At 40.9% G+C, this 27712-nt stretch overlaps 1 protein-coding gene across 9 annotated transcripts in view; it reads right to left on the bottom strand.

The window, feature by feature from the left end:
* Nucleotides 1–27712, bottom strand: part of LOC132820506 (Krueppel-like factor 8) — a 176358-nt gene that overhangs the window by 26429 nt on the left and 122217 nt on the right. For 8 of the 9 annotated variants that reach the window (XM_060832716.1, XM_060832720.1, XM_060832713.1 and 5 more), the window contains 3 exons: nucleotides 27023–27590; nucleotides 6720–6858; nucleotides 6163–6216 (listed from right to left, as the gene is read on the bottom strand). In XM_060832716.1, the coding sequence (XP_060688699.1) occupies nucleotides 6163–6216; nucleotides 6720–6858; nucleotides 27023–27590 (761 nt within the window). The remainder of the gene's footprint in view (nucleotides 1–6162; nucleotides 6217–6719; nucleotides 6859–27022; nucleotides 27591–27712) is intronic. The other variant, XM_060832714.1, reaches the window with a different exon arrangement.

Genomic DNA, 27712 nt, shown 5'->3' with positions numbered 1-27712 from the left:
TTTCCTTCCTGACCGGGTCTGGCCTACATGTGACTCCAGACCAGTGATGTGGTTGGATCTCAACTGTCTAGTAGGCAATTAGGAATGAGTAATAACTGCTGACCAAACTAGCAACACCCACATCCCATGAAAGAATATTTTTAAAAAGCTCTTTACCAGAACTCTTCAACGATGGCCCTTTCCTTCCCCAAAGAGAGATTTTTCATTCCCAAACATTTGCAAAACCACTGGAGACTCCAAAGTTGGTCTGCTTGTACAGAACATTCGGACTCTGAAGGGACACTAATTAATATTATGTTATTCTATCCCATCTTTTGAGGCCAATCTAGTGAAATAGCAGGATGTTACACTAATGCTACAGCCTACCACAGTCCAACTTTGCAAGAGATTTGTTTCAGCTGGCATTGAGAGAGGAGCCACACTTATAATGTCATCATAAAGAAATTACTTATCAGCCTGATATAAAATCTTCATATGACAGGTGCCTTTGGCAAATAATTCTGACCCCACATGCAACAGCTTAAGAATACACGATGACTTCTATGATGATAGGACTAAATACAGATCCAACAAGGTTCGTCAGGACCAAAACAAAATGATCGATTTTTCTCCCATTGTTGCGGCAATACAAAACCTCAAGCCAAAATCATTGGTTTCAGTTCAAAATTCCAGTCCAAGGCAAGTTTCTCAAACTGAACGATCAGGTAAAACTATGGTCATTTATAATCAATGAACAGAACATGTAGCCTCATGAGAGACTGCAGCTACTCCAGAACAATAAGAATATGTGCTTATTCTCATTTTCTCTTTTCTCCTTTTACAGGAGTTCTTCTTAGATTCTCAGACACTTGAATTGACTGATGCAAAATGGATAAACGGACTGGTACGAAAGACAGAGAATGAAAATTAAAGAGTCCCTCTCTCTCACATTTATATACACACACACACACACACACACACACACACCTGTTTCAAGTGTATGCGTACCAAGCTAATCATATGACTGAAATATCATACCTTAAAAGAAAAGTCCTTGAGACAAGTATCAAAGGATTTTATAACATTGATAAATTATTATTTGTTGAGTATTAAAGAAAAACTACCAGCAGAGGGCACCATTGGCAATTTTTTCCCCACTTGGTAAGATGCAATTAAATTAGCTCTTGTACAAATCGCCAAACAGACTTAACCTCCTTATGAAGTAACTTGGCCAGCAGTCTGCTTCCTGCTGTTGCACTGCATACAGCCTAAGCTGCACACAGACAGACATTTGCGTAACATGTTTACCCAGGAAAGCCATTTCAGTAGGGAGGGGTAAGCTAACATTAGCCCTTCCCCTTCCCTACTGGGTGTGCACAGTTTGATAACCCAAAACCTGTTCCAGTTTTTGAGATCAAACCCTGTTTATTTGAATTTTTCCATAATGTTACAAACAACATAAGGAAAACTGCAAAAAATTATCACATCTGCTCACTGCTACAATATCAAACATAGTTCCACCTGCATTCTGCAGGTAGTGAAATCATTAAAACAGAAGTTGGCTTACTAACCGACATGAAGAATTATTAATTAATGCTAAAATAGAAATAGATAAATGTAAATTGGTGTCTGGAAATTGAGGCGTAGTTCAAGAGATTGCCCTAAGCTAATGATAAAACTCTGATGAGCCCTTTCAATTGTGCTTTTATTGATTTTTTTATTCCTTGATCAAACTATGGAACCTAGTCTACATGATATTTAACAGATGTATGTTTCTCACTCAATGGTTGAGAAAGAAAGAGAGAGAGAGAGAGAGAAAGAAAGAGGGAGAAAAAGAGAAAAAAAGTGTGCGCGTGTTGGAGGGTGGGACGGGATACAGAGACTGGGGCTGTAGTGTGATGTGGCTTACTGAGCAAGCTTAGTGCTGAGAGACCTGGTGTGACAAGAGGGTGTGGTGCACAGACATAATTGAAGCCTGCTGCACAGGGACAAGGCGTGGCAAAGAAGCACTGTGCACTGGGACACAAAAAGCATCGCTTGAGTGCGGACTGACTACAGAAACTAAACAACATATCCTAGTGAGTAAACAGCACATGATCATTACCCTAGTGGGTGGGTGATGTCACTGGAATGCTGAGGTGTCCACTTCTCTGCCAGGTTGTTTGTGAAATATGTAACACACATACAAACTTCAACATCACATTTTTAACTCCTCAGGACCACAGAATAAAGGTAGCATGCATCACTGCCTTATCTGTTTTCATCTTTGGTATCGTTCTAGATGCGGCTGGTGAGCAACTACCTCAGAGCGAGATGGATGATGTCAGGAAGGCCTTCTTCACACAAAGATCATTGGAAAGTTGAAACGCTCCTTCTCACAAAAATCTTACTGAAGCTAGGTTACTCAAAACTTTCAAAATAATGATGAATGTCTCTGAGGCAAGGATGTCAAAGGAATACTGAGAGAAGGCTGGTAAATAGAGTTGAGGTACTGTCAATCTTTAACTGAAGGATAGAACATGTACAAGGAGTTAAATGACATGCTCTTCACCCTATCTTCCAAACTGAATGTTTCCTATATTCTCATTGTTCTTGGCAGTAATTCCTTTCATTTTCCCTCATCCTGTTTTTTTTGTGCGAGATTATTTCAGTTCAGTTTCATTCCAGGAGATTTTCATTTTCTGATATATTTTGTATTGTAGCCTTTCTTCTCAGGTTAGTTCTGGGCAACTGCACTGTACCATTTGGTTGGAAGAATACAGAAACGTGCAATTACTATTATTGGACACATCCAAACACCCTAATGAGGTTTGAGAAGATTTGTAGCTCAGGTTGAGGTTCTGGATGTAGGTTTACTCGCTGAGCTGGGAGGTTCGTTTTCAGACATTTTATCACCATACTAGATAACATATTCAGTGAGCCTCCGAATGAAGCAATGGTGGTGTAGCCCACTTTCTATTTATATATTCGGAGTTTCCTAGGGTGTGTGATGTCATTTCCTGTGGTGACATGACTTCTTATGGTGATGTCATTTCCTGTTATTTTTCTCAGGTGTGGTAAATGGGATCCAAGTCAATGTGTTTGTTGAGAGAGTTCCGGTTGGAATGCCATGCTTCTAGGAATTCTCATGAGTGTCTCTGTTTGGCTTGTCCTATGAATGGGTGTGTTGTCCCAGTCGAAATGGCGTCCTTCCTCATCTGTATGTAAGGATACTAGTGAGAGTGAGTCATGTCGTTTTGACCCACTCAACATCAAACATTTAAACAGAAAGCGGGCCACACCACTAGTGCTTCATTCGGAGGCTCACTGAATATGTTACCTAGTATGGTGACAAAACATCTAAAAATGGACCTTCCTGCTCAGCAAGCAAACCTACACCCAGATCCAAAGACCCTGCTCATCTAAAAACCTTTAGGGCATAAAAGGTTAGGTGGGAGTCAACTGCAGGGTTGTCTTTCTTCTCAAGATGACGACAACATAATGATGAGCAGTGTGTTGCCTAATTTACATTAGAAGCCAATGTGCAGTCTCCAATCAGACGTTTCTATACTGATATCTCAGGTCCTTATGGAGCAGTGATAATGTCACTACTTCCGGGTTAGAGGGGTCAAGTCCCTGCCTCAGACATGTGTCACAACATGTCTGAACTGGTTAATTAAATGTAACTCCACTGATGTCTTGTGATCTTCTCTCACTGAAAAGTCACATGGATAATCAGGATCACCTCCTGTGTTTCTACACTCCTTCCAGGTCTGACCAGCCTATCACAAGAATGAAGAACTTTTATGTGTTGAAGTTAGACGGCTACTGTCATTCATTGAACTCGATCCTAGTGTGAATCAGCACCTTCAAAGGCAGCAACATAAGGGAAGCTGATTAGTGATGGTGGAGGGAAGGGAGAGGAAAAATGACATTTGATAGGAAATAGAAAAATATGTTTCTTACAAACTAAAGGGGTCAAACAATTAAACTGCAACATTAATGAAGGCCTACAATTTTGCTTGAAGAGGGCCTCATACTTATTTCATTAATAAAATGGATTTCGTTCAAACACAGGCTTAATAATCACACTGTAGTAATGCTACGTTCATGTGTTGCCAGGACAACAGCCATTTGAGATGCAGTATTCTATATTTAGTACTTTTTAAATAATGCGCTCAGATTCAGACATTGTGATTCTGCATCAGTCCATGGCCACTAAGAAAGCCTGTACTAGTACTTTGGCTGGAGCTTCCAAATCTTTCTTTTAATTATTTAGTAAATTGTGGACAGCACTGACAGAAAACAGTGTCTATTACCCATTCCTAAATACCCTTCATAAGGTGGTGATGTGTTACCTTCCTGAACAACTGCAATCCTTGGGGCAATCCTTCGATTCTGATGGAGAGTCAATGGACTCGAAATGTTAACTTTGCTTTCTCCCCCCCAATGTCTCCAAACCTGCTGAGTTTCACCAGCAATTTGAATTTTTGGTTCGGATTTTCAACATCCCTAGTTCTTTTTTCATAATGCAATCTGTGGGGACTTGGCGCAGCCACATAACATGTTAGGAACATTCAGGAGAATGGATTGTTTGTGATGGGCTTGGAACTGATAAGTGATGGCATTCCCATGAGTCTGCTGCCCTAGTGTTTTTTATTATGTTCTTTTATTTTCAGGTATGTTCCATTGTCCTGTGCATTTTGCATTACCTGCAATAACCTCAAGCACTAGAATCTTGCAGGTACATCTTAATTCTACTAATTAATAGGAGGATTCCAGCCTCTATTCTGCAGTGTAATGTTCAACCATTCCTATAGCCTTGGCATTAGTAGCCACATGGGTGTCTGGTTGGAATGGAGCAGATGCCAGTTTAGCACACACATTCATAAAACCTCAACTTTACTTATTTTCTTATTGTCCCAGGAACTCAAAATGAGTTGACCAAGAGTTCATGCAATTGAAGTCTTCTACATGTTAATTTGAAGATTAAATAGTCAAGAGAAGACCAATGGAGGTGGCAAACTGTACACCTCACGGGGTAAAAGCATTAGTTCATTGGTTTGTGATTTGATCCCTCTACTGTGTGTACATGGTTGATCTAAGCAGTGGAGCAACAATTGTTGTGCTGTTCCTTGGCTAAGAACTGGGAGGGATATTTTATACAAGTCCCACAATATCAGTAATACCATCAGTAAAGCTGTACTGACAATCTCTCAGCAATGTAGCTACTGCTAGCACCAATCCGCAGGTCATTAAAGGTGTAGCTCAGCATCTAGGCAACATCAATCTAAAGTTATAATTTATATATGTAAATAACAATTCAGACAAGTAAGCAATTTTGTAGTGTGAAGTTAATGGAGTCTGTTAGATCATATGTCTATAACAGAACAGTTTTAAATGATTCTACATTGTCTTTTCAATGTTTTTTACCCCTATTTTCTTCCCTCCTCATCTGGATGTGCTGTCTCTTTGTACAGGTACAGCACCTTCAGAGGCAGCTACTCTCCAAGCTCCTCTGAAATATTCATGAAGCCTCCACAGCTTATTTAACCGACTACAGAGTCATCAGAGATCAGCATTTCTCACTGACATCTGTACAGAGACTTACAGCAGGAGTTCCTTTATAATAAGAGTCTGCTTTTTTCCCCTTCCCCCATATCTAGGGATCCTGCAGCCAAAAGTAATTTCCCATCAGATGCCCTGCTTTAAGTCAGCTAACTCATTGCCTGATGCAGGATTATATTTCCAATCTTTCTGATCTCCATCAGGACTTTTTCCATTTTTATTATTTTCTCCCCTTTTCTGAATTCAACAGTGAATGATGGTGCAGACTCGAAGGGCCACATAGCTACTCTTACACCTATTTTCTAATGTTTCTCATGTCCACAGTTCCTTAGCATTGCCATTAGCTTCATGGATTACTTCACGTTTGAGATAGGAAATAGTGGACCTGGCCTTAGACAGTCCTCCCTACCTCTTACAACGAGCAAGTTCCTGGCCTCTGCTTTGTACATGACATCAACTGTGAACCACAATCCCAGCATCAGGGAAGTCACAGGGGTACCAGAAAATTTGAGAAACATTGTCGACTGCAAACACATGGGTTACCCCTTCCATGACCGATATAAATGCAAGCAGAAAGCTACAACAAAATAGCTGCTCTCTCGGTTCTCTCCTTTGCTGCTTGCCTAAAACACTCACCCAAATGGATCGTCCAGCAGCTGGCTCGGGTCAAGAGGCCACACCGAGTCCTCCCTGGGGAAAGGAAAGCAAGGAGCTCTGCTCAGTCACTCAAACCACTATCATGGCTTTCAACCTGAAGTGCACACAGCATAATGTAGACAATCTGCCACCAAGGACCTCAAAATCAGCACATGCTTACACATGTTCTCAAAATGTTGCACCTTATAAAAATAAGCAAGTTGCATTTACAAATGTATTTTATATTTATTGCGTCGTTGTGATCTCACAATGAGGCACTGGATTTGACCTGATGAACCTGTCCCCCTCTTAGAAATTTCAGGTACAAACACAGCATTGTGCCCAACGTATGCAAAATATTAATTCAAGGCATAGGCTCGATAATGTGGAAATACAAATTCAACACGTCACACATCAGATAACTAGAGGTGAGTCCGCGGCCAGTATTAACCACAAAGGCCAAAGTCACTGGTGTGATACGCAATCCCGGCAGTTAGGATTATGTAATAATTACAACAGCAAATTAATAGGCAGCAACGGATAGTAACATTACTTACTCTCTCATCGACCCCGATAAATTGAGAATGGCAGAGCTGCTTTCATGAATACTATCGAAAGATATATTAGGGGAGTCATCGTCTTCCTCGCTATCAGTTTTAGTCTCCGTTGGGGACATAGGACTCTGATCAATTCGCACTGCAAAACAAAAAGCACAATGAAACAGAGTGTAACTGTACAGACGCTAAATAAATTTGCTGTATAGTTCATTGAAAACTGATAGCATGATCCATTTGACAACAACATGAATACATTTCCCAGGAACTCAAACTTGTGGAGTTTAACATTTTTTTCCCAGTGTTGCTTTCTTCCTAAAATCCCTAAAACAAAAGGAGTTAAGCCCTACTTCTTGAAAGATCTCCTCCTTTCTCCTGCTATTTTCACTCTTGGTCTGCAACATAGCAAGAATGACCATATAGCTTCCAACTTTCTTAGGAATGCTATTTCAGAGATAGAAGCATTATGAAAAATATTATTCTGCTGCTCAAGTGAAGAGACATCTGAACTTTGAGATCCAGTGGCAGGTCAATTATTTCTCAGGGGATTGAAATTTCCCAAAGGCAGAAAGTCCAATAGGAAAATGTCAATGTCTGATTCTTTATAAAGTGCAATACCTGAAATGCAGCATCTGGCAGGTAGTGGGCACACCACAAATAGAAAACTGACAGACAGACATATAGTTAGATAAAATTCACAGCTGTAGCAGGAACATAATAATAGTTTACATCAACCAAGATTTAGTGATGAACCATCCTCCAAACAGCCCATATCCCTTTAAACTAAAAACTAAATTTTAATAAAAATGATTGCCAGAACAGAATTTTACTTTTACAATAGAAGACACTTCTTGAAATCCTTTTGTATTCAGCTGGGCCTTAGTATTTATAAATACTGTCTCTTTATTTTTAAGCCTACTGATAAGGAGGAGCACTCACAGAGCATGATGGTGTAAAAAGTACAGATGGTCACTGAATCCGGTCACTCAATAGATAGTCTCAACTCTGAGCTGAATCTCCTCCTCTCTTCAATAGCACTGTCAAAACTCCCTCCTTCTCGAATCGAGAAAAGGTACCATGTGATGTGATACGAGTCCATACAGGTTTGCAAATTCTGAGTTTTATACTTATTTTTCTACTGGTAAATGAATAGTAAGGACACTATAATTACACTTTGCAGTTCCAGCTCTGAAGCTGACACAGTGATTCCCACTGGTTTTGACACTGTGATCAAGGCATTTAAAGTGGGGACACTATACGATGTACTCTTGGATTCTAAAGATGAGTCACTGGACCTGAAATGGTAAGGTGATTTCTCTCCACAGATGCTGCTAAATCTGCTGAGTTTTTACATCAGTTTCTGATTTCCAGCATCTGCAGTTCTTTTGGTATTTTTGTACAAAGTAATATTTATCTGGTAAATAGAGCACAATGGAAATCCATAAGACTATGATGAATCTTGTATCCTTGAATGTTGCTAAGATAGTGTACTGCTGCACAGAGCAGGATAGGAACAATTTCAGATGCTGAGTCGTACAATTAAATAAACTGTTCCTGAGCAAGAAGTGAAAAAGTTGCTGAAATTCCAATCTCCATGATGGCATAACCATCAGATAAATCATGTGGACTTTCTGATTAATAAATACATTTTTTAAAAGTCATTTTAGAATTACATAGAAGAGTGAAAAAATATTCCCATTCTACCCCTGTCAGAGCTATCTAATTTGGTTGCATATCTCAGTCTCTTCCCGGTGCAGTTAACCATGCAGGTAAGTCCTCTGTAAATTTGCTTTCGCAAATGTTCTACAAAATGTGCTCTGTACCTACTCAACAAGTGCTAAGGCATTTGGAGGTGGATTTTCTCTGGGATTCTTCCAATTATCCACCACAGCTTGAGACATAAATATCAGTGCAAACAAAACAATTTTTTAAAAGAAGAGATCGGTTTCAATTCTATGTAAAGTTATTTTTCCAACTATGCATTTGCCAAAGAGCAGTATGCTGCTGAGTAACAGAAATCGGATTATCATTGATGACATGATGCAATGTAATTCAGCCAGTCACATCGCACTGGCTTCAAGACAATGCTTCTGACAGGGTTTAGCTGTTAGTTACTGCAATGATGTACGTTGGTTTCAAGGTGCTCTGGTGTAGCTGGTGTACGACAAATGTGAAAACTCAGGAAGGAAAGTCAGTTCATTCACCACACTGAGGCTTCACTCCCCACATGAGGAAAATGCAGCTTGACATTAACCCTCTCTTACACAGATCATTTTTATTTTTGAAACACATGCTCAATGTCCAAGCCTGCAGGATCAAGCATCAGGCAACAAAGATTAGAGAAGGAACATAACACTTAGGAGTGTAGCAATTGTGAAACAGTCTTCTATCCATAAGTTGTCATGAATAAACCAGTACCATGTCCACGTAACTTCCAACATCTAATCAATACACATACAGGACACATAATCACACTGAAAACTAGCCTCAAATGGTGTCATTTTAGATAAATATCTTGTGAAGAATTAAGATAAAATATCTTTATACGGTACTTTTTTCCTCAAATAATCAAAGAGGAAATAGTGTTGAAAGGCAGTGACAGTGCAATCAGGCAACAACTGTTTTCATTTCCCCTTGTGAGGGACTGCCACATCTCTGCCAGTTTATCAGGCTAAGAACAAAAGCAAAACCTTTTGAAATGCCCACTTATTTATCTCAAGTAATATCTACTGCAACATTACAATTGAAGCAATACATCACAGCACTGATAACTGTTACTCACAACAACCTGGGTTCATATGGCATGTTAAATAAAATTTTAAAATCCTAAGACACTTCAAAAGGTGTGTTTACCAAACAAAATTTTACATCGAGTCCTAAGAAATACAGAGACAAATGACCAAAAGCCTAGTTAACAGTTAGATATGAGGCAGTAAAAAGAATAACAGTGAGAAAGAGCAAATATGGAACAAATTCCAGAGCTTAGCTTAAAGACCCAAGCACCAAAGATTAAAATTGGAGATGCTGAGGGGACCAGAATTGGTGCAGCTTAGATATCTCAGGAGAGTTGTGGAACTGGGTATATTTGCAACAGTAGGAAGGCAAAACCATAAAGGAACATGAAACCAAAGACAAAGGCTGCATTGTGGCAATTATTCCAAACTTGATAGACATATATCCTTAAAATAGTTAAATGACATGTGATGTTCCAGTATAAAAGTACCCATCTTGCCTACAGTTTCTCTCTCTCCTTCTGCATTATGGAGTCAGTGTTGGAAGCGTACGTAACATACACTCAGCATATGCAGCACACAGACTGTATGTGTACGTCTATGATATTGCAGCCTTGCAAATAGTGTCCTAAATCATTGTCAAAATATCTAACTGAAAGACAACCCAATATCTGTGGTACATGTTGAGGACTAACATCTAGAAAATCACAAACTCAATCATATTTATACTCTGACCAATAAAGGAAAGCATACCTTCTTCACTATCCTATCTAACTGCGATTCCACTTTCAAGGAGCTACGAACCTGCACTCCAAGGTCTCTTTGTTCAGCAACACTCCCTAGGATCTTACCATTAAGTGTATAAGTCCTACTAAGATTTGCTTTCCCAAAATGTAGCACCTCGCATTTATCTGAATTAAACTCCATCTGCCACGTCTCAGCCGATTGCCCCATCTGGTCAAGATCTGTTGTAATTTGAGGTAACCCTCTTCGCTGTTCACTACACCTCCAATTTTGGTGACATCTGCAAACTTACTAACTGTACCTCTTATGCTCGCATCCAAATCATTGATGTAAATGACAAAACGTAGAGGGCCCAGCACCGATCCTTGTGGCACTCCACTGTTCACAGGCCTCCAGTCTGAAAAACAACCCTCCACCACTACCCTCTGTCTTCTACCTTTGAGCCAGTTCTGTATCCAAATAGCTAGTTCTCCCTGTATTCCATGAGATTTAACCTTGCTAATCAGTCTCCCAAGAAGAACCTTGTCGAACGCCTTACTGAAGTCCATACAAATCAATCTACTACTCTGCCCTCATCAATCTTCTTTGTTACTTTATCAAAAACCTCAATCAAGTTTGTGAGACATGATTTCTCACGCACAAAGCCATATTGACTATCCCGAATCAGTCCTTGCCTTTCCAAATACATGTACATCCTGTCCCTCAGAATTCCTTCCAACAACTTGCCCACCACAGAGGTCAGGCTCACTGGTCTATAGTTCCCTGGCTTGTCCATACCACCCTTCTTAAACAGTGGCACCACGTTTGCCAACCCCCAGGTCTTCCAGCACCTCACCTGTCACTATCGATGATACAAATGTCTCAGCAAGAGGCCCAACAATCACTTCTGTAGCTTCCCACAGAGTTCTTGGGTACACCTGATCAGGTTTTGGGGATTTGTCCACCTTTAACCATTTCAGGACATCCAGCACTTCCTCCTCTGTAATCTGGACATTTTGCAAGATGTCACCAGCTATTTCCCTACAGTCTATATCTTCCATATCCTTTCCCACAGTAAATACTGATGCGAAATATTCATTTAGTATCTCCCCCATTTTCTGTGGTTTCACACAAAGGCTGCCTTGCTGATCTTTGAGGGGCCCTATTCTCTCGCTAGTTACCCTTTTGTCCTTAATATATTTGTAAAACTCCTTTGGATTCTCCTTAATTCTATTTGCCAAAGCTATCTCATGTCCCCGTTTTGCCCTCCTGATTTCCCTCTTAAGTACATTCTTACTTCCTTTATACTCTTCTGAGTATTCACTCGATCTATCCTGTCTGTACCTGACATATGCTTCCTTCTTTTTCTTAACCAAACCCATTTCTCAGTTCCACCCAAATAACTTCCCTGGATGTATTTCTGGGAATATCTTCCCTCAGCACAGCTGTAATGCTATCCCTTATCAAAAATGCCATTCCACCTCCCCTTTTGACTCCCTTTCTATCCTTCCCGTAGGATTTGCTTCCTGGAACATTAAGCTGCCAGTCCTGCCCATCCCTGAGCCATGCTTCCATAATTGCTACGATATCCCAATCCCATGTTCCTAATGTTCATCTGCCTTCCCTGTCAGGTCCCTTGCATCGAAATAATTGCAGTTTAATTTATTAGTCCTACCTTGTCTCTGCCTCTGATTCACTTCTGTTCTCAGCTGTACCTGTCTTAGATCGATCTCTTTCCTCACTCTTTCCCTGGATCCCACCCTACCTACCTTTTATCTTAGCCTGCTGGACACACTTTCCTCATTCCTGATGAAGGGCTTTTGCCCGAAACGTTGAATTTCCTGTTCCTTGGATGCTGCCTGACCTGCTGCGCTTTAACCAGCAACACATTTTCAGCTCTGATCTCCAGCATCTGCAGACCTCACATTTTACTGGGTCCCACCCCCCAACCTTACTAGTCTAAATCCTCCCAAGCAGTTCTAGCAAATTTCCCTGCCAGTATATTAGTCCCCTTCCAATTTAGGTGCAATCTGTCCTTTTTGTACAGGTCACTTCTACCCCAAAAGAGATTCCAAGGATCCAAAAATGTGAATCCTTCTTCCATACACCAATTCCTCAGCCATGCATTCATCTGCTCTATCCTCCTATTCCTGCCCTCACTAGCTCGTAGTACTGGGAGTAATCCAGATATTACTACCCTTGAGGACCTCCTTTTTAAATCTATACCTAACTCTGTAATCTCCCTTCAGAGTCTCAAATCTTTTCTTTTTAATGTCGTTGGTTCCAATGTGGACAATGACCTCCTGCTGGCTCCTCTCCCCTGTGAGAACATTCTGCTCCCTCTGAGACATCCTTGATCTTGGCACCAGGGAAACAACACACCATTCTGCTTTTTCTCTGCAGTCCACAGAAACGTCTGTCTGTCTGTACCTCTGACTACAGAATCCCCTAACACAATTGATCTCTTGGAAGCCGACATACCCCTCGTTGCACTAGAGCCAGTCTCAATACCAGAAACTTGGCTGTTTGTGCTATGTTCCCCTGAGAATCCATCACCCCCTATATTTTCCAAAACAGCATACCTGTTTAAAATGAGTATGTTGAGTACAGGAGTTAGGAGGTCATGTTGCGGCTGTACAGGACATTGGTTAGGCCACTGTTTGAATATTGCGTGCAATTCTGGTCTCCTTCCTATTGGAAAGATGTTGTGAAACTTGAAAGGGTTCAGAAATGATTTACAAGGATGTGGCCAGGGTTGGAGGATTTGAGCTACAGGGAGAGGCTGAACAGGCTGGGGCTGTTTTTCCTCGAGCGTCGGAGGTGGAGAGGTGACCTTATAGAGGTTTACAAAATTATGAGGGGCATGGATAGGATAAAAAGATAAAGTCTTTTTCCTGGGGTCGGGGAGTCCAGAACTAGAGGGCATAGGTTTAGGGTGAGAGGGGAAAGATATAAAAGAGACCTAAGGGGCAATGTTTTCACGCAGAGGGTGGTACGTGTATGGAATGAGCTGCCAGAGGATGCTGTGGAGGCTGGTACAATTGCAACATTTAAGAGGCATTTGGATGGGTATATGAATTGGAAGGGTTTGGAGAGATATGGGCCGGGTGCTGGCAGGTGGGACTAGATTGGGTTGGGATATCTGGTTGGACCGAAGGGTTTGTTTCCATGCTGTACATCTCTGTGACTCTATATTGGTATTAAGTCATGGCAACTAGTTAGTGCCAACAGCTGGAAGCTGAAAGCTAAACAAAAAGAGTCATAACATTCTGGAAGTTGTGAAAAGTCTTATTCTCCTAACAGACATCCAATCTGTCCAAGTTCACAGCTGATAAATAAGACTAAAGACTACAAACCTATACTGAAGCACAGAGACAAGGGGAGCTCTTCAGCTCTCTCTCTCTAAGAATAAAAGCATAAGAGGCTACTGGTGATCCAATTTAAACAAAACAGTTATTAAAAGTGCCAAAAGGATCACCCTGGCCTATGTGAATCATTCATAGGAGAAAAAAAATTACATTAAAATGGCTTACCTGTGTCCAGATGGCGGTCAAGTGTATGATTTTCTTTTCTCAAAATGAGCACAAAAAAAACCTGCATCGCACTTTTTTTTGGCATAAATGCCATCTGTAGGCAAAATCGTGCTAATGCAAACCTGAAATTTGTAAAGGGGCAGCAGCATATATTTTAGAAAAGAGAAGAACAAACAAAAACTTAGAAAAGCACTGTACTACAACAGATTCTTACACTGGCATTTTAAAGAGCAAACAGATGGAAAGGAAGCACAAAAGCATTGTTGATGGAATGTCAATCACTCAGTTGTTTGAGTTATTTCAAGGAAACAAATTTGTAGATCAGTGTCAGCTGACAAAGAATGCCAGGCAGCTGAACTCCTTCTTACATTGGGCACTCTAGGGTTGAGGAGATTAAAATTCTCCATTACATCTGCTGATAACCACAAATATCACTGACACCACTCCTCAGAAGAACAGCTTACTGTTTGAGGCAATCAATTAATTCATAGGCAGATGTTGATGCAAAGGTGCAAAATGTGATTCTGCTGAAGCTAATTTAGCTGAAAGGCTGATGGAAGTAGTCATGCTTCAACACCCACCAAATCTTTTTGGAAGACATTTCTGCACAAACAGAAAGAAGAATCAATGCTGTGCTAAACAAGAGATGGAATATGGAAGAAAAGTTACTGACCAGTAGCTTCAGCAAGTGCTTAACTTTGGAACAACTACTGTAGCCATCAATGAGGGTAACAGTGTCACCCAAGTCAGTCTACAGTATCAAAGAACATAACTTGAATATGTTAAAGAGGCTAAAAATATAGAAGAAATCCAATCAATCAATCATTCACAGAAACTGAAGCTACAACACAATGCTCCACAGGACAGTGTGAAGAGGCGTCAAGCAAGGAACAAAGACAAAGAAGCTTCAAAGGTTCTATCCAGGGCACAACATTTCAACAAAGCTAAACTAGTAACTGCATCCTTACTCAGCCAGTACATGTGATCAATTGACATACTGTATAAATGTTATTAGAATAGTTGAAGCCTTTACCCTGATCTAAGTGATATACCCTGAAAGGAATGAACCACAAGGTTGTTATGCCAAGATCAAGGCTGACGCAATTGCAAATATCATCCCTTTATGCATCTTACAGATGTACACAGGATTGGCACTGCATGGCGAAGTCCATACAAAATAAGCTGCTTCCAGAGTTGGATATAATTGTGAGGCAGTGGCACTATCACTGGACAATGAATGAGGGATTCAAAGTACCAAAGTTTTGGAGACATGGGTTTGAAACAAACCATGCCAGATGGCAAAATTTAATTTCAATGAAAACCTGGAATTAAAAGTTAGCTGAAGGCAATGAAGTAATCATTGATCATTATAAAAACCCATCTGGTTTAATAATGTTTAGGGAAGGAAATCTGTTGTTCCTATCTGGCCTGGCCAATATATGACCTCAAATCCATGGTAATATTGTTGACTCTGGCTCGGAAATGGCCTAGCAAGCCATTCAGTTCCAAGGCTTGGAGATGGGCTATAAATGTTGGGCGAGCCAGCAAAGCCCACTTCCCACAAACAAATTAAAAAGAAATCCCATACATAACCGTTATTTGTCATAACTGCTAGATTCTTGAAACAGATGTGAAACAAATTTGTATAATAGAAACAGATTAATCTTATACATTCTAGCAGCACGAATCTATTTATTATTTCAATCCATCAGTTAGCAAACACACCAGGTCACAAGAGAGTCTATCCATCACCTGACTAATGTTAATCCTGATCAGTTTGAATACAACTTTAATGAAAAATGCAGTTTATATCTGAAAAATGATGACCATCTCAGCACTGACTCTCCTTTTAAAATGCAACATTCACATTCAAAAAATGGTCAAAATGAAATTGTATTCCATGATCCAAAGCAGCAGCACCCAGGAAGTCAAGCGTCATTTCAATTGGTGCTGCTTCATTATTGTTTTGAAGAATAACAGCACTATACATGAATGCTTAGATCCAAGGTGATTGAAGACAGCACGAAAAAAAATTCCTATACTGGACAAACTTTATCCCACGATCAAGGTGACAAGTACTTTCCCATGCATACTGCGAAGAATGGATATTGGTCTGTGCACCTTTCCTGAAATTATAGGATTGACTACTTTTTGATAGATACAGTTTCCTCAGATTACTGTGTGGATTATCCATCAGCTAGGACATATTCCAACAAGATATTGACTGTATCAGTGAGAATCTAATAGGTTGTTTTGGTTTCACTGATGGCATCACAGTTCTTAGAAGATTAAAACATTAACATGACATAAAGCACCATCAGTTCATGGCATCAGCAAGCAAACATGGCTTCTTTTCAATGATATAGCAGTGTCAAATCGATATGAATCAAATCGATTTCTTTCAATCTACTATTAAAAAGATTTTATCTTATCAAAATAGAATACTTATAGGAGGTACAGTTGTACTACAAAACAAAAGGTGGCTAACAAAGTTGTCTCTATATGTTCTCAATCCTCTCTGCAAAAACACACACTATGTAAGGCAGAAAGATCACCAGCACATTTTTAAATCTCTCATCACATGCCCCACCACGCAGTAAATGGGTACTTCAATATTGTTAATCTTCCCAATTCATTACATTCAAAAAGATGCATTCCAGAAAGGCTTCAGAGCATGTCTACTAAACAATCACAAGCCTATTGTCCTTCGGACAGTTCAGGCTCATTATACAAACATATAAAGAGAAACTCTTGTTCTACATTTCAGAATACAACAGTTTCATACGCCCACATTCAGCAAGCATTTCATCATTGAGACCACAAGCTATTCGAAATTATCTGAAAACTTCTTACTAGTGCACCTCCATGACCACCACACCTATTTGTGAAAATCCAAGGGTACTATTTAGAAGAACAATACAAGCAACGTTCCTAAATGACCATCTCTGATCCTCTTAGCTGACTTACAAACCCCACTAAGAAAAAAATAAATTCCATTAAATCTATTGAATCTGAACTGGAGGGTAATTTTAACAGTTGAGGCCAAACAAAATAGATTCAGAAGGTGACGACCAGCCACAGCAACTCAAGTAAATTATCAGCAACAGCTGACTTGAATGCATCTAACAGATTGTAGACGATAAGAACATAAGAACTAGGAGCTAGAGTAGGCAATTCTAGGAGCCTGGATTAGTGGTGCTGGAAGAGCACAGCAGTTCAGGCAGCATCCAAAGTGCAGCGAAATCGACATTTCGGGCAAAAGCCCATCATCAGGAATAAAGGCAGTGAGCCTGAAGCATGGAGAGATAAACTAGAGGAGGGTGGGGTGGGGAGAGAGTAGCATAGAGTACAATGGGTGAGTGGGAGAGGGGATGAAGGTGATAGGTCAGGGAGGAGAGGGTGGAGTGGATAGGTGGAAAAGGAGATAGGTAGGTCGGACAACCAGCCTAGCTCCTTTTCCACCTATCCACTACACCCTCCCTCCGCCCCAGACCTATCACCTTCATCCCCTTCCCCACTCACACATTGTACTCTATGCTACTTTCTCCCCACCCCCATCCTCCCCTAGCTTATCTCTCCACGCTTCAGGCTCACTGCCTTTATTCCTAATGAAGGGCTTTTGCCCGAAATGTCGATTTCGCTACATTTCAGATGCTGCCTGAACTGCTATGCTCTTCTAGCACCACTAATCCAGAATCTGGTTTCCAGCATCTGCAGTCATTGTTTTTACCTAATTCTAGGAGCCTGTTCTGCCATTTGATACGGTCGTGGTTGATCTCATCTCGGTCTCATATCCACTTTCCTGCCAGCTCTCCATAATCCTTCAACCCATTACTAATTAAAAATCTGTCTATATCCTCTTTAAATTTACACGATGTCCCAGCATCCACCACACTCTGTGGTTATGACTTCATGATCCATTGAGAGAAGTAGCTTCTCCTCATTTGTTTTACACCTGGTACTCCTTTTTCTAAAAACACAACTGCTCATTGTAGCTTGCCCCATATGAAGCAACATCCTCTGTCTACTTTGTCAATCATCTTTCACATTTTATACATCTCAATTAGATCTCCTTTCACTCAAACTCTACAGAGTACATTCACTCTGGTCATTCTGAGACAAACAAGGACTTTCCCAGAATGTCATCTTCATCTGTAAACAAGTCATAATTCGGCAACCTTACAACATAATTATACCATATACACATATGTTACATAGGTGCAGAATCCACATATTGGACTGGAATAAATAAGGACATGGATCAACTAATCAAACTGCGTGAAGCATGTCAATTCCATCAACCTCCACAATCAAGATAAACTTTTCATCCACATGACACTCATTCTGAGACATAGTACAAGATTGAAACTAATTGTTTCCATCACTAGGGTGTAACATACACTAACATGAGTAAGCACAAAACCCAAACTTCATCTTAAGTCAGAGGTTTGGGAGCTGTGTAAATCATTAGTTTGTCTTGAAACTTCTTTACAAAACTGAGTCAGAAGAACCCGATTAACTGTGGTACGGCTTACACAGTCTGACAAATACAAAACCACACATTAACAAGAATTTTTCAAGAGAGGTATTGCCTGATAAGGAGTAAATGCAGGTCACCAAGCACGAGGATAATGAAGTGATCAGGATTTGGACAGACTAATAGCAAGTTAGCCTAGCTTAGAGTTTCGAATGAGCGTGTTCAGAGATGGAAATCTGACAGACTCACCAGGAAGCACTGGAATAGCTGTGTTCAGAGATGACAAAGGCATAGATGAAGATTTGAAAAATAGATGGGCTGAGGCAAGAGCAGAGACAAGCTATGTTATCAGAATGAAATTTAGACAGTGACACTGGGTATTTTTAGTGTACAAGTTACTCTTTAATCTAAATGACATTCAAGTCATAGAGGCATAGAGATGTACAGCATGGAAACAGACCCTTCAGTCCAACCCGTCCATGCCGACCAGATATCCCATCCCAATCTAGTCCCACCTTCCAGTACCCGGCCCATATCTCTCCAAACCCTTCCTATTCATATATCCATCCAAACTCCTCTTAAATGTTTCAACTGTACCAGTCTCCACCATGCTGGCAGCTCATCCCATACACGTACCACCCTCTGCGTGAAAATGTTGCCCCTTAGGTCTCTTTTATATCCTTCCTCTTTCACCCTAAACCTATGTCCTCTAGTTCTGGACTCCCCGACCTCAGGGAAAAGACTTTGCCTATTTATCCTATCCATGCCCCTCAATTTTGTAAACTTCTACAAGGTCACCCCTCAGCCTCCGACGCTCCAGGCAAAACAGCCCCAGCCTGTTCATCCTCTCCCTGTAGCTCAGATCCTCCAACCCTAGCAACATCCTTGTAAATCTTTTCTGAACTCTTTCAAGTTTCATAATAGGTCTTCAAACATAGCAGGCTGTGCCTCATTTTCTTGCAGCTCCAAAAAATGTATCAACATCCCCCATTCTTTCACCATGATTCCCTGACTGTGTTGACTGATTCTGGTAGAAATGTGGTTTAAATACCAATTGTGCAGCAGTGTAATACTTTAACTTAAGAATGGCAGTATAACCCAGTCAGATGATTATGTCACACCTCCATTTCTATGCATTGGAAGAAATTCAACTCCCCTATAAAAATCAGGTTTAATAGTGTTGATAGGGTTTGTCACATGCCATGGGTAGTACAAATGGTCAAGAAAAAGAAGGAAGCATATGTCAAGTATAAACAGCAGGGATTGAGTGATATCCAAAGAGTATAAAGGCAGTAAGAGTATACTTAAGAGGGAAGTCAAGATGGCAAACCATGAGATAGCTTTGTCAAATATAGTTAAGGAGAATCCAAAACAGATTTTGCAAATACATTAAGGACAAAAGAGTAACAAGGAAGAGAACAGGGCCCCTTAAAGAGCAGCAAGGCAGCTTATGAGTGGAACCGCAGGAGATGGGGAGGGGAGAAGATATTTGATAAGTATTTTGTCTCAGTGTTTACTGTACAGAAGGTTATGGAAGATGGAGAACATGCGAAAATAAATAGCAACATCTTGAAAAAATGTCCATGTTACAGAGGTGGTGGTGCTGGATGTCTTAAAATGCATAAAAAGGAGATAAATTCAAACTTTATAAAGGAATAAAGGACCTGATCAAGTGTAATGTAGTGAAGGGAATGCTGGGCCCCCAGCTGAGGTATTTCTATCATCAATAGACACAGGTAAGGTGCTAGAAGTCTGAAGATTGGCTAATCTGGTGCCACTATTTAAGAAAGGTGGTAAGGAAAAGCCAGGGAACTATAGACTGATGAGCCAGATGTCAGTGGTGGGCCAGCTGTTGGAGGGAATCCTGAGGAACTGGATTTACATGTATTTGGAAAGGTAAGGATAAATTAGGGATAGTCAACATGGCTTAGTGTGTTGGAAATTGTGTCTCACTAACTTTATTGCATTTTTTGAAGTAGTAATAGAGAGGATTGATGAGGGCAGAGCAGTGGACGTGATCATGTGGATTTCAGTAAGGCGTTCAACAAGGGAGAGTGGTTAGCAAGGTTAGATCCATGGAATACAGGGAGAACTAACCAGTTGGATACAAAACTGCATCGAAGGTAGAAGCCAGAGGGTGGTAGTGGAGAGTTGCCTTTCAGATTGGAAGTCCATGACTTGTGGCGTGCCACAAGGATTGGTGCTGGGTCCACTGCTTTTCGTCATTTACGTAAGTGATTTGGATGTGAAAATAGGAGGTATGGCTGGTAAGTTCACAGATGACATGAAAATTGGAGGTGAAGTGGACAGTGAAGAAGGTTATCTCAAGAGTACACTAGGACCTTGATCAGATGGGCCAATGGGCTAAGGAATGGCAGATGGAGTTTAATTTAGATAACTGTGAGGTGCTGCATTTGGAAAGGCAAATCAGGGCAGGACTTATACACTTAAAGTCCTGGTCAGTGTTGCTGAACAAACAGACTTTGGAGTGCAGGTGCATTGTTCCTAGAAAGCGGAGTCGCCGGTAGATAGGATAGTGAAGACGACATTTGACATGCTTTCCTTTATTGGTCAGTGCATTGATTTTAGGAGTTGGAAGGTCATGTTGTGGCTATACAGGACATTGAATAGACCACTTTTGGAATATTGTGTTCAATTCTGATCTCCCTCATTTAGAAAGGATGCCGTGAAATTTGAAAAGGATTAGGAAAGATTTACAAGGATGTTGCCAGGGTTGACGCATTAAGGAGAGGCTCAGGAGGCTGTGGCTATTTCCCTGGAGGATCGGGGGCTGAGGTTTATAAAATCCGAGGGGCATGGATAGGGTAAATAGACAAGGTCTTTTCTCCAGGATTGAGAGAGTCCAAAACTAGAGGGCATAGGTTTAAGGTGAGAGGGCAAAGATTTAAAAGAGACCTAAGGGTCACCTTTTTCACACAAACGGTGAGACGCGTATGGAATGAACTGCCTGGGGAAATGGTGGAAGCTGGTATAATTACAACATGTAAAAGACGTCTGGATGGCTATATGAATAGCAAGGTTTTAAGAGGGATATGGGCCAAATGCTCAAATGGCACTAGATCAATTAGGATATTTAGTTGGCATGGACGAGTTGGACCCATGGGTCTGTTTCCACGCTGTACATCGCTGTGATTCTAAAGGCTGTCATTGTTGTACATCATAGCAGCAGGTTGGCTGATTAAAACCAATTGTGATAAGTTGGTGTAAAGTGCACATATAAGTACCTCTTAAATGTTATGAGGGTTTCTGGCTTTGTGATTCTTATTGGCAGAGTTCCAAGTCCCCACCTCCTCGAGTCAAAATTCTTTCTTCAAATCTTCTCTAAACTTCTGCCCTTACCTTAAAAAGATATGTTCCTGGTCATTGGTCCCTTCACCAAAGGTAAAAGTTCCCATCGGGCCACGCCCATCAATTTTATATATCTCAATCATACCCCAAGAAAAACAAATCCAGTCCCAATCTCCCTTCATAACTAAAACTCCTGAGCCTAGACAATATCTGGTAAATTATATAACAAAATTTTACAGAAACAAAGAAAGAGATATTGCTCCAAATGATCAAATGTTTCAAACAGGCAGGTTTTCAGGAATGCCTTCAGGAAGACAGACCAGTAGGAGGTGGGCACCTTTACAAAGGGAATTCCAAAGATAAGGACATCAACAGCTGGAGGATGGACCACAAATAGTAAAGTGATTCAAATCAGAGATACATAAACAGAATCAAAGGCATGAAGATACCTAGGTGAGATTTGGCAGTGCTTAACTGGGAAACAATGTGGATTAGAAAGCACAGGAACGAGAACGTAAGAAATAGAAGCAGGACCAGGCCATCTGGTCTATCAAGCCATATAGTCATGGCTGATCTTTTCATAAACTCAGCTGCATTTACGCGTCAGCTCACCATAATCCTTAATTGCTTTACTGTTCAAAAATCTATCTTTGCCTCAACTGCTGCACTGGGCCAGGAATTCCACAGATGCACACATCTTTGGGTGAAGAAGTTCCTTCTCAATACGGTCTGAAATCTGCTCCCCTTTATTTTGAGGCTATGCCCTTAATTCTAGTTTCTCCCACCAGTGGAAACAACCTCCCTGCTCCTATCTTATCTGCACCCTTCAATTTTTGTTGATGATGGGTAAATGGATCTTGGTATAAATTCAGTTGAAGTTTTTGATGAACATGTTTACAAAGCATCGAAGCCTGTTTGGATGAGGACTTCTACAGAAGGTAAGCTAAATAGTCTGATGACATTGTGGAAATGGGTTTGGTTGGTTTTAGAGATGATATAGATGAATGGCTGGAAGCTCAAGGTTAAACAAGGCATCCAGGTTATGATAGTCTGATTCTGTCTCAAACAGTTCCCAGAGAGTGACGCAGTCAGTAACTAAGGAGTGAAGTCCTCATCCATTCCCAATGCCTCCCTACACCTTTAAAGCACCTCCCATGAAATCACAGAAGGTGTAACAACTTCCTGCTTACTTTCTCCCTCACTGTCCAAGGTTCCAGACACACCTTCCAGGTGAAGCAGCTATTTAAGCAGCTTTACTCAATCTAGTCTACTGTATTCACTGATCACAATGTCTACATTGGGAAGATAAAACACATACTGGGCAACTACTTTGCAGAACACCTATATTCTGTCTGTAAAACTTAGATTAGATTCGCTGCAGTGCAGAAACAAGCCATTCAGCCTGACAAGACGACACCGACCCTCCGAACAGCAACCCATCCAGATACACCTCCCTCTAACTAATGCACCTAACACTATGGGCAATTTAACATTACTCATTTACCTGGCCTGCACATCTTTGTGACTGTGGGAGGAAACCAGAGCACCTGGAGGAAACCCACACTGACACAGGGAGAATGTGCAAACTGGAATCAAACCTGGGACCCTATTACTGTGAGGCAGCAGTGCTAACCACTGTGCCAGAGTGCCAACCATTATGGCTAATAAAAATGACCTTGAGTTTCCAGTGCCCTACCACTTCAACACACAATCATGATTCCTGGCCAATAGGCTTACTGCAGTGCTCCAGTGAGACTCAGGGCAGGCTGGAAGAATAGCTTCTTATTTTCTCCTTGGAAACACCGCAGACCTTCAGGACTCAATACGGAGTTCAATATTCTTAGGGCCTGAACACCTCTAACCACATCCTTTACTCAGCCCCAGACCTTGTCGTGATATGGGCTATTTTCATCACATTTTCACCCATTAACTGTCCACATTAGAATCTTTATTTTCCCTCTACCACACCATTATGCACTCCTTTATCTGCTCAATCGCTGTTCATTCTGCCAGAGCTTCATCTCCACCCATCATTTACTCCTTCCCCTCTCCCTCCTTCCATACCACTCACTAACCTTCAGCCTATAAACCACCTTTCCCTAGCTACAATCTCTAGCTAGATGAAGGGTTACTGGACTTAAAACATTGACTCTGCTTTCTCTCCACAGACGCTGCCAGACCTGCTGAAGAGTAGTTTATCTTTGGCACAGTTACATATGATGATATTTGTGACTTGGATATGAACCTTTTCAGTACTGAGCAGGGGATGGACATCTATTTAGAGGGATTCAAACTCAGAGCTTTAGGAAAAAGATTAGCTGAGATATAAGAGGCAGCAACATATTCAAGGATTTTGAAGAGGAAACAGAGCTTTAGACAGAACAGGAATTTGCGAAGACAGAGGAATCTAGTGTTTGTCTGTAGAAAGCAGTGACAGTTACTGACTTAAAAGGACTGAAGGAGAGAGGACGATGAAAATATCAGCTAAGAAAGGAAGGTTGGGTGGTCAGTTGTTTAGTGAGAATAGCCAAGTTTTCCTTCCTCATACACCTTTACGAAGAGAGAAACAAAAGGAAGAGGTAAGTTCAGAGTTAGTGTAGAAGAGAGCCTTAGAGGAAGTTTAAGCCTGTGGATTTGAGGAAGTGAGCAGAGGAAGTCAGGGGTATCCATCAGCACAATGTACCGCACAGTTATTTCTGCCCAAAGTTGAAATGTTCTCAAAACATTAACTTTCATAGTAACTGACAAACTACAAATTATAACAAAACCTCCATCAACTGCAGTTGTACCTATTATCACCTCGAGAAAAACTTAGTCAAATTAAACACATTGTTATCTGAAAGTAGGGTTTAGTCCATACAATCATCTTGCGTAGAATGTTTATCAGAAATTGGCTAAGTGCTAATGCTGGCAAGTTTCATGAGGGCTTGTCTTTCTGAACTCTAATGAGATTTCTCATACGTTCTCTAAAACCTGTTTATTAGTCATTCACTATGCATCTACAGTACTCTGCTTGTCCCATCTTCCCTTTAGCCAAAGCCAGACGTAGACACCATTACCAGCACTTCCCAGGATTCCTAGCACCAATATCAATCGTAGCCATGTACCAAGTCAGGCTCTGCCAGCCCTCAATCACCCTTCATTTTGCATATACTAGGAGAGAAATCCCAATTAAATGCTTCTCAGGGCACAATGACATTTCATTGCATGTAAAGTGCACATTCATAAATGCCCCACAGGTGTATAGCAACCAAGCTACATAGGTTGCCTATCCTTAGCCTCAAACTATGTTAGAAGTCTGTCTAAGGAAGTTCTACTTTTCCTCACAATGTCCAATGTTCAGCTTAATTATGCCAACCATGGTGGACCCCCGATTCCCACTGAAGTCAGGGTGATTATGATGGTCAAAAACACCACAGCCCCCACTTTCTACAGTGGCCCATTTCTTCCAATGCACTATTATTGCCTCCCATCCTGATTTGCTCTGTTTCCCCTTCATAACTGATGTCTCCTCGGCATCCCAGCATGATGCCTCCAATTTCCACATCTTACCTTGCCACCTTCCTTACCACAATAGTGGCCCCTGATGGCTTCCCTTGACATTAATTGAGCTAACTCCAGGACTGAGGACTGACCATGGCCCTCCCCTGAGTAACATGAATGGACACTCCTGGCTGGTACTGGTATGTAGATCCCTGGCTGAATCACTGGGAATCCATGACTGGTTACACTGGATATGTAGGACTTACTGTAGCCCACTCTGCATACTGAAGGTACAGAAGAAAGGCTGAAGGGCTCTGACCACCCCAAGCAGCCGACTGATAGTGTCCAAGCCTCTGGACTGACATTGGATAATGAATTACTGTACCAAGGGCCTCTGACCGAAGGCCTCACCTTGATTTGATGGAAGACTACTCCCCAGAGACTTTGAGACATGGTAATTTGGTTCAAGCATATGCTGTGTAAACTGCTGGAAAATGCTGGAGGTGTGAGACTGACGTAGCGCAGTCCTGTACAGCAACATGTGCACCCCCTTGACTGATCACTGCTGACAACCATGACAAGCTGCCTGGCCTTGTGTCTTTGTTAAACAACAAGGTAAGGCAGAAGTACTGGGAGCTTTTAATCTCTGGCACAAAAAGCAAGACACGGAAAGCAAAGATGCTGTGAACATCCAAGCAGACTCAAAGTGATTATGTACTAAGACAGCAAGTGAGAAATCCTGAAATGCGACCTGATCCAAATAAGAGGTAGGTGCTTGTTGCAGTTTAAAGTGGCTCGGAAGGACCACGGTAATGATAGGTGCTTGTGGGCTTGAACTACAGCATTGAGTTGCATGATTCTACTGTAAGTGGGTTGGAGATGTACCATGGTGCGACGAGGCTGACGTATGTTCAGTGTTAATGTCCGTGGTTAGGGATTGAGAGAGGTTACTGCCAAAAAAGGCACCCTGTGATGGCTGTGACTACTATCTAAAAGGTGGAGGCCTGGTGGAGAAAGTAGGCAATTGGACTCGTCAGCTAACCACACTGAATTGTCATGTTTAGTTTCTATCCAGCAGGTGCGAAAATAGGAAATTATAATTAATGAAGCGATATTAGGTAATAATGACATGCTAATACATGCAAATGGCACCAAATAGGCCTCTTACCACTCATTCTTATCTAGCCATTTTATCTGGTAGGATGACATTTATACTTACTGCCACAATATAAACTGGACAAGGGACAGTTATTACAACTAACTATTATGTACAAATATTACATTTTTCAGTTACACAGTGTTTGAGGTAATATTGTAGCATTATATTACAACATAGGAGCATATTTCCAACAAATGCTTCAAGTGATCTGGGGTAAGATGAGGTTTGAAACCTTTGTTTAAAAACAAATAATTTCTAATCAACCTGTTTGAAGATGTTATGACCCAACTCTGGAACGGGTGGGATTTGAACCTGGGCCTCCTGGGCTGGGTATACTACCACTACATCACAACAGCCTTTGTATTCTCAAGTCTCATGCTATCATGCAATGATGATATCATGAGCAGGCCTCTTAAAGGTATACTGACATACTGACCATGAGACATTACACAAAGTGCATCAAAAAGGTTTAGTTGGATGTCAAGCTTAAATGAGAGGCACAACATACTACACAGAATACCCAATCAAAAGAAGTGTAAACTCGTCAACATCTTTGCTTTAACTAATAGTTGCTGCAATAAAAATAATGACTAACAGTTCTATCGTTTTTCCCTGAGCATTCTACAATAAAATAACAATTGCAAGTCAATCATTTCCACAACTGGAATGACTGCCCCATTGACTGAATTAATCATTTTCCTAAATCTCTTAAATGTATGCAGCAAATTCAAGTTCCAGTTTCCAGTGCAGACTTGTACCTGAATTTCCAATCACAGCAAGATCAAATACCTACATATGGAAAAAGAAAAATCAATTGCTACATTTATTTGATCAAAGAGAAGATATGGAGCATAATTTTGTTGCAGAAACCTTCACATTGTATTTCTTACCTGCCCCTTCACTTTTCCCATCATCTCCTATCAGAGGAACAGTGATTGATGACGTGACACCATCTGGCTGCACAGTTGTGTAGACCACAGGCAATGACTGGACAACCACAGGTATGTGCTGAAGGTTTCCCATTTTGCTGGGTAAATTGATTGATGGCACAGTGTGTATAACATGCAGAATCTGTTGTCCTCCAACCCCCTGAGACGAGGCCAAGATAGAGCCTGGTGATAATACTGCTGGGATGGCTGAAGTAACATTGACTGGTCCACCAGATGAAAAGTCCGAAGAAGAGCATGAAGAGATTTTTGTTATGGTTGGAAGTGAAGATGAAACCAATGGTGCTACAGGTGAGGTCCTAGATTTGTTTAAGGACAAATCAACAGGTTCCGTCTGTGGCTGGTTATCATCATTTGAAAGTAATTCCTCTGGTGGTTCCATTTTAATGTTGCTTAGTAACACTGGTGCATCTGTTTTTAGATCACTAAGCAACGTAGACGATTCCATTTTCACATTATTTATCAACATGGGGACTGCTTCCATTCGCACGTATTCGGATGCTTGAAATGACTGTTAAAGAGAAGAAATTTCATTTAAAAAATTTAAAATGTGAAACTCTCCTATTACAATATAAATCAGATACATTAAATGTGCACAAATGATTGATCTGTAATATTATGTTCAAACATAGA

The sequence above is a fragment of the Hemiscyllium ocellatum genome, chromosome 11, assembly GCF_020745735.1.
Source record: "Hemiscyllium ocellatum isolate sHemOce1 chromosome 11, sHemOce1.pat.X.cur, whole genome shotgun sequence".
Taxonomy (NCBI): Eukaryota; Metazoa; Chordata; class Chondrichthyes; order Orectolobiformes; family Hemiscylliidae; genus Hemiscyllium; species Hemiscyllium ocellatum.
This window is presented reverse-complemented; position numbering and strand designations above follow the sequence as displayed.